Source organism: Schistocerca americana, chromosome 2 (genome assembly GCF_021461395.2).
Source record: "Schistocerca americana isolate TAMUIC-IGC-003095 chromosome 2, iqSchAmer2.1, whole genome shotgun sequence".
NCBI classification, from domain to species: domain Eukaryota; kingdom Metazoa; phylum Arthropoda; class Insecta; order Orthoptera; family Acrididae; genus Schistocerca; species Schistocerca americana.
This window is the reverse complement of record NC_060120.1, coordinates 381,668,804-381,687,486: the sequence shown is the minus strand read 5'-3', so window position 1 is coordinate 381,687,486 and position 18,683 is coordinate 381,668,804. Positions and strand designations below refer to the sequence as shown.

Here is an 18,683-nt window from a genome sequence, read left to right as displayed (position 1 = left end):
AGCCTTATTCATAAACCACTGAACAAGATTGGAAATAAGCCTCTTGTGACTCCACAAATAATGAGACAAAAGAATCATACAGAAGGTGCAATATAAGTGATACATAGAACAACTGATGTGAGCACTACAAACTAAAAGAACATAGTGAGAACTAATCAGCACTGCTCTGCGCATATGTAGGTGCAAGTTGGCAGTAGATGGCATGGCGGAGCCCATGTCTTGTGCATGCTTCCTACAGGTGGCCTCTAGTGGCTGGGCCGCACTGATACATTTGATAATTGATTTAAGTAAACATGCATAGCGATACTACACTCGGTGCACTCACACTCACATGCACTAGTAGCAGGATACACCTGCTACAATCAACAAGACACATATAACACAACAACAACAACAACAACAACAAGAGTAGCAGTGGCTGCTGTTAAAAGCACTGGATGTTAAACTACCTGGCAGATTAAAACTGTGTGCCAGACTGGGACACAGGAGCTTTGCCTTCCACAGACAAGTGCTGAACCAATTGAAAAACCAGAGCACAACTCAAGACCCATACTCAAAGCTTTACTTTCACCAGTACCTCATTTCCTATCATCCAAACTTCACAGAAGTTCTCTTGCAAAGCTTGCGGGACTAGCGCTCCTGGAAGAAAGGATACTGATGAGATTTGGCTCAGTTGCAGGGGATGGGGGTTTCCAGTTTCCAGAATTAATTTTCACTCTGCTGCAGATTGTATGCTAATGTGAAACTTCCTGACAGATTAAAACAGTGTGCCGGACTGGGACTCGAGTCTGGGACCGTTGTCTTTTGTGGACAAGTGCTCTACCAGTCAAGCTACCAACAGGTGTGGCAGATTTAAATTATGCACTGGACCAGGACTTTAATCCAGGACCTCTGCCTTTCACAGCAAGTGCTCTATCAACAGAGTTACCAATGGCTGTGGCTAAGCCATGTATCCACAATATACTCTCTTCCAAGAGTGCCAGTATCGTAAGTTATGCAGGAGAACTTCTATGATGTTTGGGAGGTAGGAGCTAAGGTAATGGCAGAAGAAAGGTCCAGCACACAGTTTTAATCTGCCAGGAATGTTAACATCCAATGTTGTTAGGTGCTGTTGCTGCTGTTGTTGTTAAGTGGATCTTGTTGGCATAGCAATCATGGTAACAATTAAACAAAATCTGAGTTGTGTCAAAGTAGAAACTAGTCTCATAAATCAGGGAACTTTAAGACCAATACAGATATTATACACTGCTGTCCTGGATGGGGTCCTGATTATGAGAGTCGTGTGTATAGTTTTACCACGTAAATAATACCGACTGTATACTGTTAAAGCTAAGTATGAAATACAAGAGAGATTCAGGATGAATTCCAATGGTGATATGCAGCTTATTCCACTTGAATGGCACCAAGGAGGACACCGAGCTTAACATCCCCATTAAATGGATCAAGTATCGTCAACTAGAACTCATTTCCTATCCCATGAGACACTGTGGAGAGGTTTGTAATTTTGCCCAGGTTATTGATGCATGGATGCTGATTAAGGATTGTAATGTCACAACAGCTCCTCTCCCTCCTGGCGAAACATTGGTGATGAACATTGCTTCTACAGTCAGAATTCAAAATTACCCCCTTTATGTCAAGTGTAGCAACACTAGTTATCAACAACACTAGCTACAGAGACAAGTACAATAAGATTTCAGAAACTGATCATCTTTTAAAAATAAAGACTTGTTACGTTTTGAAATTTATATTTATTATTATTACTATTGGTAATTAATACCCACATTTAGTCCAATCAACAAAGAAAATAATCAACACTTACACAGTAACAGTCTTCTTAAGGTGCTCATTCTCTGCCAATACAGCATTATAGTTTTCTTCATGTTCTTTAAGGAGTGCTTGCAGTGAAAAATTCTCTTCTTCAAGACCACGTTTTATTTGGGACAAAGATGCTAGTTTATCTACCATATCATTATACTCCCTGAAAAATAAATAGCTCCATGCGAAAAGATGGAAACAAACCAAGCAATTCACATTTATGTAACATATTCATAGCAAAACAGATCACACTAATTACAGAAATTTTCTCCAAAAGGACTACATGTAAACAAATGGCTCCAAAGAAATAGATATATCAAAATTGTGAGATCTTGGTTTTTCCTAGTGTATACACATTCAAATAACTTAGAAGAATACAGCTGTGTGATGTCATCAACAACTGCAATTATTCTGACAGAAGCACACTGGCATTTTCAAGGCATAACTGCAGCAAGTAAGCACTGTGAAGGGAATTTAAAACCTCACTTTTCAGAGAAACTCTCGAAAGATAACACACACACACACACTATAAACACTGCCGCCATCACAAACTCAAAATAACTGATGTCAAAAGTTATTGATAGTGAAATTACAGTAAAACCAGATCAAATCGAAATGTGTATAATTCGAAAACCTGCCCAAACCATACAAGTACTTCAATCCAGCCGTGTTCCGTACACTTTGATACATTAATTACGTGCATAAAGCAGAACGTGTCTAAAGCGGAAATGGAATGTAAATTTTAAGACTCAATCAATAATTCATTGTATAATGCGAAAATGAGCTTATGTAGTCTCCACATGTGCATCTACTCTCTGCTAACCACTTGCAGAGGGTACATGCTATTGTACCAGTTATTAGGGTTTCTTCCTGTCCCATTCAAATACGAAGTGCAGGAAGAATGAATGCCTCTATGTGCACAGTAATCATTCTAATCTTAACCCCATGATCCCTATGTAGGGGGCTGTAGTATCTCCATAGAGTAATCATTTAAAGTCAGCTCTTGAAACTTTGTTAACAAACTTTCTCAGAATTGTTCACGTCTGTCTTCAAGTGTCTGTCAGTTCGCTTCCTTTACTATCTCTGTGACACTCTCACACAGATTAAACAAACCTGTGACCATTTGTGCTGTATACATTCTTCTGTATACATTCAATGTCCCCTGTTAGTCCTATTTGGTATGGGTCCCATGCATTGAGCAATATTCTAGGATGTGTCGCACGAGAGATTTGTAAGAATCTCTTTTGTAGACTGATTACATTTTCCCAGTATTCTACCAATAAATGGAAGTCTACCACCTGCTTTGTCCACAGATGAACCTATGTGATCATTCCATTTCATATCCCTACAAAGTCTTACTCCCTGGTATTTGTATGAGTTGGCTGATTCCAACAGTGACTCACTGATATTTTAGTTATAGGCTACTATGTTTTTTTTCATTTTGTGAAGAGCACAGTTTTACATTTCTGAACATTTAAAGCAAGTTACCAATCTCTGCATCATGTTGAAATCGTATCCAGATCTAACTGAATATTTATGCAGCTTCTCTCAGATAGTACTTCATTGCAGATAACTGCATCATCTTCAAAAAGCCTGATTTTTACTATTAATATTGTCTGGTAGGTCATTAATATACAACATGAACAGATTTCCCTGTGACACACCCGAAGTTACTTCTGCATCTGATGATGACTCCCCATCCAGTATTAAATGCTGTATCCTCCTTACCAATAAGTTCTCAATCCAGTCCATTTTCACTTGATACCCCATGTGACCATACTTTTGACAATAAGCGTAAATGTGGCACTGACTCAAATGCTTTTTGAAAATCAAGAAACACTGTATCTATCTGGTTGCCTCGATCCAAAGCTTTAAGTATGTCATGTGAGAAAACTGCGAGTTGTCTCTCACATGACTGATATATTCGAAACCTATGTTCGTTGGCACTAGGAGGTCATTCTGTTCAAGACACCTCATTATGTTTGAGCTCAGAGTATGTTCTAAGATTCAACAACAAATCAATGTCAAGGATATTGGACAGTAGTTTTGTGGATCACTTCTACTATCCTTCTTGCAGACTGGTGTGACCTGTGCCTTTTTCCAAGAACTGAGCACGGTTTTTGTTTGAGGGATCTACACTAGATTATAGTTTCTTTTCAGTGGTACGAGGATTGAATTGTGGCAATCCTCCTGGGTTTTCCTTTGTAAAGGACCATTTGAAAACAGAGTTAATCATTTCAGCTTTTGTTTAGCTACCCCCAATTTCAGTCCCTGTCTTCACTGTACAACATCCTTCCCTTCAAATTTGGCCTCATCCTGTTACTTAAGACAATGTGTAGCTGCTATTCTTTTATTTCTTGTGTTTTACTCCTTCACTTTCATATGTCCTCATGAATAAGTTGCCTCTAATGGAACAAACACAATGTTCCGCTTTTCTTTTAGACTTCATTATCTACTAAACAAAGGTTATTTACTTAAAGTTTTGAAGAAATTTGTCTGTCCTGTTTTAAATATTGTCGTGCCTTCAAATATACAATTTTGACAATCAGAAACCTCAGTACCTTAGAAACTTGGTTTCAGCTAAATGGGTTGAATCTAAATATATCTAAGACTCTCATGATGCAGTTCAAAACAAACAATCAAAATGTGAGCAGATTAAGATTGGATACAACAACCAAGATATAGATGATGTTGATTCAGTCATACTCTTAGGTTTAAATGTAGATAAAAATTTGAGCTGGCAGGCACACATTGAATACCTGGCAAACAAACTGAGCAGCTTTGCATTTGCTATGCAAATATTGGTTGGTTGGTTGGTTTTTTGAGGAAGGAGACCAGACAGCGACGTCATCGGTCTCATCGAATAAGGGAAGGACGGGGAAGGAAGTCGGCCGTGCCCTTTGAAAGGAACCATCCCGGCATTTGCCTGGAGCGATTTAGGGAAATCACGGAAAACCTAAATCAGGATGGCCGGACGCGGGATTGAACCGTCGTCCTCCCGAATGCGAGTCCAGTGTCTAACCACTGCGCCTATGCAAATATTATCAACTGCAACTGACATGGACACACGAAAAGTAGCATATACAAGGTACTTCGGATTCATTATTAGGTGTGGTATTGTTTTTTGGGGTAACTTGACAAATATAGTGCGGATACTAAAAATACAGAAAAAAATCATTTTAAATATGTGCACTGCAAAACTCAAAGAACCATGTTGACCGTTATTTAGAAAACTTAAAATATTAGCTCCACCATCCTTATACATTTATGAGATTATCATATTTTTGTACACCAGACATAAATTATTTGAGGGAAACCATTTTGTCCATTCACATAATACTAGAAAAAAAAATAATTATGCTCCCCACCCACCGCCTCAGACTGCATGCCCAGGGACCTCAATACCTGGGACTCAAAATTTGTAATAAATTGAAAGGGAACAAGTTGATGCAGATGAATTAAAAGAAAGCTATTTGAAGTACTGACACTTAAGTGCTATTACTCAGTGAATGAATTCATGAAGGACACACTGGAAGTTTGAGCTGGATACAATGAGTTACATATTACAAGAAATATCCTTATAGTGTTGTTATTTATTGTAGTGCTATTATTTTTTAATGTAAAAATCATTGTAACTGTATTATAAATTTTTGACATGTCTCCTGTACACAACCCAAATGGATTGGAAATGTACATCATGTGATGAATAAAAAAAATCATTTTGGTAACAAAGTACAACGTAAAGGTGAAAGAAATTATTATAGACATATGGTTTTGATAAGGTGTACAGAACTACTTATACCAAATATTAAGGTGTTTAGAGGAGATAAAAAGAAACATTTTTATTTGATAAAAATGGCACAGGAGCACCATGTCCTCGCTAAAGGTCCATGAAGCAAGTGATGTTCAGAGACAGTGTTGCAACTGTCATGTGATGAATATTTTTTTTAGCGATGGTGCTGAAAAATGCCCATTTACTTTAATGTACAACTGGCATCTGTATGCTAGTGTGTTTGTTTAACACACTCAAATCAACCAGGTGTTACATGAATTATGGCTGCTGCTTCAGCCAAATGGGCAATTAAGCTCTTCTGTACTGTCTATCGGTGTCTCATACACAAAACATTTAAACTGCCCCACAAAAAGAAATCATAGGCCAGAAACAACCCTAAAACAATATTCATCACACGGCTGTTTGAACATTGTCTCTGATCATCACTAAAATCAAAACCCTCATGACCTCCTGGGAGAGAAATGGAGCATGTGTGACATTTTCCCACATAAAAAAATGTTGCTTTTAATCTTCTCTAAACTCTATACAGGTTTGTATACATAGTTTTTTTTTTTACACCAATATTTGTGCATAAGTGAATTTTCTGAGTTCTGAAATCTATTAGGGACTCTAACTCAAGGAAGGACAAAAGAAATTATGCCAAATCTGGAGAATTATTGCTTTATACGTTTGATTTTATATCTGTTTATATGGTTAGCAAATAAGGTAGGTTTCTTAGAACATTTCAGTGTAAGTTTTATCAATGAAGAGGTATTTTCTGAAAGTAAGTTAATAATTTTTTCTTTAACAAGACGTAAACGGCTAGCCTTTCTGATGTAAAAAAAGTTGATTTGCACAGTAAACAGACTGATAATAAACAAGAAATTTTACAGAAAATCTTGAATTTTTTACTGAATAGCCCTCACTTTCACTTAGTGGATCAATTTGTTTAACCTGACTCAGCAATTGAAGTTATTATAAGTAATAATTAACTTAACTTCATTAAGTTTCAATAATTAACTGTGTTCAAAATGGTAATTTGAATTAGCTTTTATTATGAGGCCAAAATGAAAGTCATTTAGCGCACTACAAAATGATCAGTAGTTCTAATAAATTTTGTGAGTCTCATGGGACAGACACTCTGCTGTACCACAAACAATTTTTTCTTTTTCTTTTTTCTTTTTTTTCACATACACAACCAGTTTCAGTTTTATAAGTTGATCTTCATCTGGTGTCTCTGAAAAGCAACACATCAAAACATGGAAAATACACTCCTGGAAATTGAAATAAGAACACCATGAATTCATTGTCCCAGGAAGGAGAAACTTTATTTACACATTCCTGGGGTCAGGTACATCACATGATCACACTGTCAGAACCACAGGCACATAGACACAGGCAACAGAGCATGCACAATGTCGGCACTAGTACAGTGTATATCCACCTTTCGCAGCAATGCAGGCTGCTATTCTCCCATGGAGACGATCGTAGAGATGCTGGATGTAGTCCTGTGGAATGGTCTGCCATGCCATTTCCACCTGGCACCTCAGTTGGAACAGCGTTCGTGCTGGGCGTGCAGACCGCGTGAGACGACGCTTCATCCAGTCCTAAACATGCTCAATGGGGGACAGATCCGGAGATCTTGCTGGCCAGGGTAGTTGACTTACACCTTCTAGAGCACGTTGGGTGGCACGGGATACATGCGGACGTGCATTGTCCTGTTGGAACAGCAAGTTCCCTTGCCGGTCTAGGAATGGTAGAACGATGGGTTCGATGACGGTTTGGATGTACCGTGCACTATTCAGTGTCCCCTCGACGATCACCAGTGGTGTACGGCCAGTGTAGGAGATCGCTCCCCACACCATGATGCCGGGTGTTGGCCCTGTGTGCCTCGGTCGTATGCAGTCCTGATTGTGGCGCTCACCTGCACGGCGCCAAACACGCATACGACCATCATTGGCACCAAGGCAGAAGCGACTCTCATCGCTGAAGATGACACGTCTCCATTTGTCCCTCCATTCACGCCTGTCGCGACACCACTGGAGGCGGGCTGCACGATGTTGGGGCATGAGCGGAAGACGGCCTAACGGTGTGCGGGACCGTAGCCCAGCTTCATGGAGACGGTTGCGAATGGTCCTCGCCGATACCCCAGGAGCAACAGTGTCCCTAATTTGCTGGGAAGTGGCGGTGCGGTCCCCTACGGCACTGCGTAGGATCCTACGGTCTTGGCGTGCATCCGTGCGTCGCTGCGGTTCGGTCCCAGGTCGACAGGCACGTGCACCTTCCGCCGACCACTGGCGACAACATCGATGTACTGTGGAGACCTCACGCCCCACGTGTTGAGCAATTCGGCGGTACGTCCACCCGGCCTCCCGCATGCCCACTATACGCCCTCGCTCAAAGTCCGTCAACTGCACATACGGTTCACGTCCACGCTGTCGCGGCATGCTACCAGTGTTAAAGACTGCGATGGAGCTCCGTATGCCACGGCAAACTCGCTGACACTGACGGCGGCGGTGCACAAATGCTGCGCAGCTAGCGCCATTCGACGGCCAACACCGCGGTTCCTGGTGTGTCCGCTGTGCCGTGCGTGTGATCATTGCTTGTACAGCCCTCTCGCAGTGTCCGGAGCAAGTATGGTGGGTCTGACACACCGGTGTCAATGTGTTCTTTTTTCCATTTCCAGGAGTGTATATACCTACATAACTTCAATACAATGGCATGGTAGACAGCAGATATTTACATGTAGATTGACATTAGCTACACTCCACTCGTTTATACATGGTTTCAGAAACATTTGATAACATCATAAATGCATCTGGATAAAATCTGAGGAAACCATTTAATTTATGAAAGACACAGAAATAAATATTTATAATATAAACATTTGATCTAATTAATCTGGGGTAATTAGTGACGAAACCTTTATTTGTCACATTATCCTAAAGGTAGTGTACAATATTTAAATACACAGAACAAGAAAGATGACCTTCGAAGAGTACATTTACAGATGACATTAAAGACATCCTAATGACTGGAGGCCCATTACGAGCACGATATAACGGACAGATTTGAATTTACAATGGGAATATTTCTAATCAATATAATTTTAATTCTGCAAAATGAAAGTAAAGAAGAGTCAAAGAAGAGTCATCTTTTAAAGCCAGTTGTTTATATACAGGGTGTTACAAAAAGGTACGGCCAAACTTTCAGGAAACATTCCTCACACACAAAGAAAGAAAATATGTTATGTGGACATATGTCCGGAAATGCTTACTTTCCGTGTTAGAGCTCATTTTATTACTTCTCTTCAAATCACATTAATCATGGAATGGAAGCACACAGCAACAGAACGTACCAGCGTGACTTCAAACACTTTGTTACAGGAAATGTTCAAAATGTCCTCCATCGCATGGAATCCCCGATGCGCTGATGCAGCCCTGGAGAATGGCGTATTGTATCACAGCTGTCCACAATACGAGCACGAAGAGTCTCTACATTTCGTACCGGGGTTGCGTAGACAAGAGCTTTCAAATGCCCCCATAAATGAAAGTCAAGAGGGTTGAGGTCAGGAGAGTGTGGAGGCCATGGAACTGGTCCGCCTCTACCAATCCATCGGTCACCGAATCTGTTGTTGAGAAGCGTACGAACACTTTGACTGAAATGTGCAGGAGTTCCATCGTGCATGAACCACATGTTGTGTTGTACTTGTAAAGGCACATGTTCTAGCAGCACAGGTAGAGTATCCCGCATGAAATCATGATAACGTGCTCCATTGAGCGTAGGTGGACGAAACTAAAATGAGCTCTAACATGGAAATTAAGCGTTTCCGGACACATGTACACATAACATCTTTTCTTTATTTGTGTGTGAGGAATGTTTCCTGAAAGTTTGGCCGTACCTTTTTGTAACACCCTGTATATGAGCAAGGTTTCTAAGGCTGCCGCTGCCTCTTGCTTCCCAATCTCCATCATTCAGTCATCCTGGTCTCCTTCATTAAGACCTCTCGCCGCCATTGCTTCATTCATGTCATCTTGCCAGTATCTCACAGATCTACCATGCTTTCTTCTTTGATGTCGAGTCCACTGCCATACATGTTTTAGCCATCTTGTGTCTAGCATACCATACCAGAGTAGGCGCTTCCTTTCTATGTAGTCTAAGATTGTGCTTTTGACATTCATAACCTCTCTCATCCTATCATTTATAATATGATCAAGCCTGGAATATCCACAACTCAGCCTCCAGAAATCCACAACTCGGTCTCCAGAAATCCATCTTGTAAGCCAGCAGGCAATCTTTCTGCCTCTTAGTCAGTTCCCACAATACTGCACCATATGTTGTGATACTTTCAATAATTATGTGGTAGATGGTATGTTTTGTTCTGCGCATTATGTTTTTGTTCCAGAGAATACCATTTAATTGTTTTATGGCTCACTTGCCCTGGTCAGTTTTATTGTTTATATCATCAATACTTCCACCATTGGATGACAGTGTCAGACCCAGGTACTTAAAATTATGACACCCTTTAACAGTACCAGCTCTGAGTTGTAAGTCGTTAACAGCGTTTTCTCCCACTTTCAGATATTGTTTTAGATATGTTTATGACAAGACCCCGTTTTTCATATTCTTCTTTTAATTTGCAGACCACGTAATTTGCATCTTCCTCATCTTCAACTACTAACACTTGGTTGTCAGCAAAAAATAAAGTGAACAAGATCTCATCATCTATGGGGATACCCATTCCTCCACATTTCCTTTTCCAGGATTTTAGTGCCTCCTCTAGGTAGAACTTAAAGAGTGTAGGGGCGAGTGTGCATCCCTGGCGTAGTCCCTTTGTCACCTCAAACTATTGAGATAGTTGATTTCTCACTTTTGACCATTGCTGAACAATCTTGGCAGAGAAATCTGACAGCTTTCACATAGCTCAGTAACACGCCAATATCAATTAAACTTGTCCGTAGCTTGTTCTATAGACCTGTGTCATAAGTTTTCTGGAGGTCTACAAGGACAAAGTGGGTATTAATGCCCCTTGCTGTCCTTTTCTCCACTAGGTTTTTGAGGTTAAATACTCCATCAGTACAGGAGAGACCAGATCTGAATCCATTTTGTTATTCAGATTCAGTTATTTCTTCTTCTATCCTCTTTTTTTAGGATATGGTCACAGACACTCGCCATGGATGGCATCATACAAATACCACAATAGTTTGCACAATTTCTCCTGTTGCCCGGTTCTTAAATATTGATGTAATTCCTGCCTTCTTCCAATCCTTTTTGTCTTCATCACCTCTAAGACGTTTGTCAAAAATGACTGTCAATATCTCAAAGAGTTTTGACGGTGCTGCTTTAACCAGTTCTATACAAATTAATCCTGGACCTGGCAACTTTCTGTTTTTCATTGCATTAATTGCATTTTGGACTTCCTTTGGGGTTATCGGTGGTATATTATCATTACTGACTTCAGTGTCTGGTAGGTTCTCAGTGAATACCACTCTGTTCTCAGTTAGTAGCCCTTGGTAGTCTTGTACCCATTCCTGCATGCTAATGAGGTTTATATCTGATTTATGTTTATTCTGTGTTCTCATTGTTTTTGATACCTTCCAGGCTTTATTTGCTCAGGTATTCCCCATGCTTTTTTCTACCTCTTCATCAGTTTTCTGCTAGGCTTCATTTTTTGCCTTAATTATTGTTTTCTGTGCATCTTTTCTCCACCCTCTTTATTCCCATCAATCATTGTCTAATCTTGAGTTCAACCATTTATTATAAGCTTTTTTCTTCCATTCTACCTTCTCTTGTACCGAATGGCTCCAACACTCATCACATACTCTATTACTCTTTTGGATTTCTTTTTTTCTTACTTCTTTAAACTTTGTTAACAGACTTCCTCGAGATAGTTAATTTCTACCTTCATGAGTCTGCCAGTTACGTTTTTTCAGGATCACTGTAACACTCCCCCATTGATCTAACAAATAGGTTACCATTTGTACTGCCTTTCTCTCTATATGTTCAATATCCCCCGTTAGTGCTATTTGGTACGGGCTCCACATATCTGAGCAATATTCTAGAATCGGTAGCATGAGTGATTTGTAAGTAATCTCCTTTGTAGACAGATTGTGCTTCCCCAGTATTCTACCAATAAACCAGAGTCTACCACCTGCTGTACTTATAATTGAGACTATATGATCATTCCATTTCATATTCCTGTAAACTGCTACACCCAAGTTTTTGTATAATATGGCCAATTTCAACAGTGAATCACTGATATTAAAGTCATAGGATAGTAAGTTTTTACATTTCTGAACATTTAAAGCAAGTTGCCTACCTTTGATCCAATCCGAAATCTTATCAAGGTTGCTGGAGGGACTACAACACACAAGTCATTCAATTCCCGGAAATTTCAGGGAGGGGAGATGTGTGTGATTGGGTTCAGATCTGGCAAGTTGCGGGAGTCAGCACATCAAATGGAACTCGCCACTGAGTTTCTCGAACCACTCCTGGCCTTGTAACATGGCGCATTATCTTACTGGAAAATGCCACTGCCATCAGGAAACATGATCGTCATGAAAGGTTGTACGTGGTCTGCAACCATACTCCTTGGCCATGATGATGTCTTGCACGAGCTCCACTGGACCCATGGATGCTCCCATGAATGTTCCCCAGAGCTTAATGAAGCTGCAGCCACCTTGTCTCCATCCCGCAGTACAGGTGTTAAAAGCTGTTCCCCAGGAAAAACAGATTTGCATCCTCCTACCTGCATGATACTGGAGGCATCGGGATTCATCAGACCATGCAACGTTCTGCCACTGCACCAGTGCCCAGGGCCAATAGTCACGTAAGAATTTCAGTCATAAGTGTCCATGTTGTGGTGTTAACACTGGCACACGCACGAGTTGTCAGCTGCGGAGGCCCATCGTTAGGAGTGTTTGGTGCACTGTGTGTTCAAACACCCTTGTACTCTGCCCAGCATTAAGGTCTGATGTTAGTTCCACCACAGTTTGTGCCTGTGCTGTTTTACCAATCTGCCCAGACTATGACATCTAACATATGTCATGAAGAGTGGCCTCCCATCCCCATGATGTCTAGACATGGTTTCACCACAAGTTGAAGACAATCACCACAGCACTCCTTGAACACCTGACAAGTGCAGTTTCTGAAATGCTTGTGCCAAACCTCTGGGCCATCACTCTCTGCTCTTGGTCAAACTCAGATAGACTGAAAGCCTTCCCCATTCTACATACGGGCAGCACACTTACTGAGACTACATGCTCTGTGCATTTGTCTGACTAGCAGTCAATTCTTGCCAGGTGATGCTGCTATTGCCTTGATGGTTTTATATCCATAGTAGTTCGGTGGGGGTCGTAATGCTGTGGCTGATCAGGATACGTGTAATTTGTCACCGTTACTACGAAAAATTGTAACCCTATTGCCAACATTAGTGATTTGTATAAAAACCAGACTTATACTACGCAATGAACCAAGAGTGAAAACTGTACAAATTACCATTAGTTCACATCATGCAATGATGAGAAGGTCATCACCATATTACAATGGGAACATTCAAATCTCTCAGAATCCATATATTATAGCAGACTTTATACAGTGTTATAAATATTCACATAAAAATTACACCCTCACCAGTCTACTAATACAGATGACATTGTACATTCACATAGACTTAATATATGACAAATTATATTACATGATATTATGAAGAGGATAGTTCCTACTCACAATATAGCGGAGATGCTGAGTCACTGACAGGCACAACAAATAGACTGTCATAAACTATGCTTTTGACCAACAACGCCTTTGTTGAAAGTAGGCGCACGCGCGCCCGCCCGCCCACACACACACACACACACACACACACACACACACACACACACACACACACAGTCTCTGGCAGCTGAAGCCAAACTAGTCTGGCTTCAGCTGCCAGAGTCTACGGTCATCTGTGTGCAAGTTGTTTTTTCGTGAGTGTGTGTATGTGTCTGTTGTCTGCTTTCAACAAAGGCCTTGTTGGCCTAAAGCTCACCTTGTGACAGTCTTTTTGTGGTACTTATCTGCGACTCAGCATCTCTGCTGTATGGCAAGTAGCAACTATCCGTTTCATAATATTGTTACATTCCGGGATTTTCCACTGTAAAATATATTAGACACTGATATAGCAAGCACTGATTAATACTGCACACAAAACAAAGCAGATCTTACTCAGTAACTGGCTTTGAATATAATATTAGGCAGCATTATAGGAGACCAAATGACAATTAACATCTTCATCAAGTTGGATGGCCTTACACAAGAATAATGTTCATTTTACTGAAGTCTCTACGAGACGAGATCATTATACATCTCAAATGCATCCGACATCTTTCTGAAATTAAAAAGTTCTCCTTAGATTTTGTCCTGCCACATTTATAATATTATTAACTGTTCTTAAATCATATACAAACAAATGCAGCACATTCAATAACGATCTGTGTGTAAGTATTTACTGTATGCTCTAGCATGGTCTTAGACTTATGAGTACATTTTCTATAATTTGTTTTACGGATGTACCTGATGATTGTTAAATTCTGAGACTGAAACTGGTTGTAAAATATAGGTTTGCTTAACAGATGAGCAATCGTGCATCATGCATTCAGTGGATCTACTGTATTTTATGCAAATAATGGAGAACTTCAATTGGGAATGTCTCATTACCTTTGCAATTTTTCTTCCACAGATAGTAACTAAAATCTCCAGCATGTTATTTCTGCTCCATTTCAAATGGCAACTACATATCAGGTAGTTCAACATCACAGCCACTTTTGCAGAAGTTAGATTAGTAACAGAAATACGGTACGAAAAATACTAGCGCATGCATCAGATTTTATCTTGCTTAAGCATGCCTGACAGTGAAGATATTTACCACAGGATGTTGTAAGTGATACATGATACTACTGAGAGGAGGCAAGAGTAGTGATTCAACGAAAATCTCTCTATTCATAAACCCTATAGAAAATACTCTTCGCAACAACTACCCTGCAAAAGGTATTGTGATAGTTTGTTGGACATCTGTTCGTCAGAATTTTGATAAACAATCTTCTGCAATGCTAAGGGTGACTATGAATGTTCTATGTTTTTATTCTGTGAAACTGTATTATACAAAAGTTAGGTAATGGAAAATCCAGGATGGAATAACAACAGTGTTTTGAAAAGGATAGATTGCAGCTCACACTGTACAGAGCAGAAGTTGAGTTGCAGACAGGCAAAAAAAAACTGCTTTACACCTAAGCTTTCGGTCTCCTTCTAAAGTAGAAAACATACACACACATTCACACAAGCACAATGCAGACACAGATTACCAATGAGGGTGGACTGCATACAGCAATTACACCTGATGGAAGAAGCAATCTGTGGGTGGTGGTATGGTGTGGGGGAGGAGAGGGGATGTAAGGAGAAATATGTGTGTTTTCTAGTTTAGACCTTTCTGTTTAAAGTTCAAATGTATAGCAGTCTTTTTGTTGTGCCTGTCTGCGACTCAGCGTCTCCTCTATAGAGTAGATATTTATCCTTTTCATAATACTGTAATTGTACAAATGTTCATGTATAGAGTTTACCTTGTTAATGTGTGTGTAATAAACCTCATTGTTCCAATAAGAAACACTAGTAGGCATAATTGTTAATACAACAATTTCTCTAAGTACCAATTCATTGCCTCCAATTAAAAAACTTATTGAAGAAAAAGCTATAGTATGTGACCATTTGTTACCGGAACATATCAAGAACTTGAACAATTCTGGAACTGTGTCAGGGGCAAAATAACAGAACTAACTAAACTGTTCACAGCAAGAGCTAAAATTATACTCTCCATTCATCCGTTAATATACATCCATTTGCATGATCCTTCAACAACTGCAAAAATAGAAAGAAAGGCAACGCAAGTCTAAAAAGATTCTAGGCTCTTCCGAAGAATAGAGTTAATAAAGACACTGCTGACAACCAGACTGAAAATCATTCACTAGTAGAAGAATAGGCTTCAAAAATAATTTCTATGTCACAAAAATTAAATGGCTTGAGATTTGAAGTGAAATGGACTGGATGTATACTATCTGCAGAGCTACCAGATGAATGATTGTGAGCTTAGAAAATTCAAACATGCCCATCACAATGTACTCCATGAAAAACAAATTATTCCGTGAAACAGATGTGACATCTAGAATAAATCATTGACTGGGACTGCTGCTCTCCAAATCAAAAAGAAAAAGAATGGTGCTGATAGGTTCAAAAAGGTCCCAGGTGATGTAAATGCAAGCAAAAACAATTTTAAATCTTTGGCTACAACAGCATGCTACCAGACACTGTTCTCAAAGCAGCTACAAAGACATACGGACAAAATGGTATGTAGACTTAGGTGTCCAAATACCAATGGGATAAAAATAATGTTATAACAGTTATAGACCCACATGTTGTAGTAGTAAATTATGACAACTTACCAGTAAAAGGAATAGGATCTCCATTTGCAGAAGTTCTCACGGTTAACAAGAGAGGTAGAATATATTCTGCATGCACTTAAACTAAGAACAAGCCTATTACCTGCTAGTAGAAAAAGGTTAGTAGTAGTTAGTAGAAAAAGGTCACTTGATTTTAGTTCACAGGCTGTTCCAACCGAGCTCCAGGGAGCCGGAGCGCTCCGGAGTGCTCACTGCGGCAGCTCGGGGCCCACATGGAGGGGGAAAGCGAACTCACTGCCCCCTGGCCGCATGCAGCCGTAATAATCCGTGCTCAATGACAGCTATGACTAGCCGCGGTAGCTCTGTACCTCTATTGGAGGATACCTTTCTATTCATTGAGAGGGATGGTCGACCGCAGTGTTTTGTATGTCATAAAGTATTTAATTCTGCGAAGAGGTACAATATACAGAATTAAATACAGTCAGGTAGAAGGCGTTGCACGCAGAGAACTGGTAGCCAGGCTTAAGAACGACATACCAGTAGACGTATGTTTAAAAACGGATTCGTAATACGGAGGGTATCAAAACATGCAACATAGTTCGTGTTCTGTAATGCACCAAGAGGCACTGTGTGCTGAAACAGTAGAGCTAGGTGGCATAATGAAAGATGTCGTGAACTGTGTGAATTTTGTGCGTCGTCAAAGGATTCCTGAAAGATGTGGAAGCAGAGTATGGGGATATATCTTACCACAGTACAGTTGGTTGGCTGAGTCGGGGAAAAGTTCTTGATGTTTTCTTTGCCATTAGTGAGGAAATACCCATTTTCTCGAAATGAAAGGGGAAGAAATGCGTTGTCTGAAAGATATAAAATGGATATCAGACCTGGCGTTCCTAGCTGACATAACTATGCATCTGAATAATTTAAATCTGTCATTGCAGGGCAAAGGGCAGCTAATCGTTGACATGCACGACCAGATCAAAGTGTTCATGGAAAAGTTACGTTTATTTGAGAGACAGATGAGTAATGGACATCTAACGTTCTTCAATCATCTTGCTTCTTTAAAACTACCTGATGGTACTACTTTCGGCGATTACCAAGCAAAGTTAAAGCAGCTCATCACGTCGTTTGAAACACGATTCCGAGACCTCACTAGTTTGGAAATGGAACTTAAAGTATTCAGCACTCCTTTTTCAGTTTCCACCGATGACTTGTCATCGTCGCTTCAATTGGAGATTATTGATTTGCAAAATACAACTTTGTTGAAAGCGAGGTACTACATCACGTTGTATTTGTCACGATGGTAGTGTTCATTACAGAAAAAACATTCCCCAAACTTCACAACAATGCCGCTCAGATCATGTGCATGTTTGGATTTACGTTTTGATGTGAGCAGCTTTTCTGAGCAATGAAAACATTTATAAAGTAAGGAACGATCGCTTCTTCAGGATGCAACAATGAAGGCCATCCTCTGCATTAACGCTGTGAACACTTTGACGCCTGATATTTCCGATCTTGCAATGAAAAGAAAATTTCAAACTACAGAGGCCCAATAAATTTAGTATGCAATTTCTTGTAAAACATTTGTTTCTTATTTATTTCCTGAAGACCGTATTTCCTGGTGTAGCACGCCACCACGTCTTAGCAGCTAAGAGTGTGAGGTTTTCGATCTTGTAAGACTCAGCTGGCACATCAAAACCCTTGCCTTGCCGCCTGCCTCAGCCAGCCGTGCCACGTGCCGGCCCACTTGACTGGTCACAGCGAGCGACGCGGCTCCCTGGAGCAGGGAGCGCTCCGCAGCTCACAGCGGAGCCCACGAGCTGGAACAGCCTGAACTAGACCAACCATGTGACTGGATTTTTGAAGGAAACACAGTACTGTAACCAAATAGAGCAAACTTGTGGCATTAAAGACTAGACCATTTGCACTCTGAAGTTATGCATGCACTGCATTAAGGTCTGGCTAGTGACAGTTTTATATGAGGCACCAGTTAATACTCCATGTGTGATTTGCTTACAGGGCAAACAAACAAGACTTACTTTTTCAGGAACTAGCTCAAGAGCCAGAGAAATTCCAGACAATGCTTCTGCTAAGGATACACAGATGACCTTGTCATAGTAATACTCGGCAAATTTACTGACACAGTTAGAAATATGGCACAAGGTGGTTTGGACACTGTACAAAATTGGTGCATTAAACAGGATCTGAGGGTTAATCCTAAGAAGACTGTTGTGGTGCCATTTATGAAGGGACATATTCAACACTCAAGTTGGAATCCAAAGCTCTTCGATGAAACTCTACCTGTGAATGGGATAGTGAAATATCTAGGGGTAACCTTAGATTAGAAGCTAACATGGACCCCTCACATTAAGAGTATCTGCTCCAAGGCAAAAAGTACTCTAGTGAGTACTAGAAGGGCTTGTGGCAAAAACTGAGGCCTAAGCCCCAGGGGTATGCACTGGATACACACCACAGTGGTCAGACCTAGGATTTCCTACGGGACTGTAGTGTGCTTGAAGAAGGTACAACAGCGGTTTGCAGCTAAGGAGCTTGCTAAGGTGCAGAGACTGGTCTGCTTAGTCATAACAGGCGGCATTAGCAGCACACCAACCACTGGAATGGAAGCCATGCTGGACATGCCTCCACTACACCTTTGGGTCAAGATG

At 40.4% G+C, this 18,683-nt stretch overlaps 1 protein-coding gene across 1 annotated transcript in view; it reads right to left on the bottom strand.

Moving 5' to 3' along the window:
* The window catches only part of LOC124595527, a 291,163-nt gene that overhangs the window by 209,862 nt on the left and 62,618 nt on the right, over positions 1 to 18,683 (bottom strand). Inside the window, exon 6 of the mRNA XM_047134296.1 lies at positions 1,820 to 1,978. Coding sequence (XP_046990252.1) covers positions 1,820 to 1,978 — 159 coding nt within the window. The remainder of the gene's footprint in view (positions 1 to 1,819; positions 1,979 to 18,683) is intronic.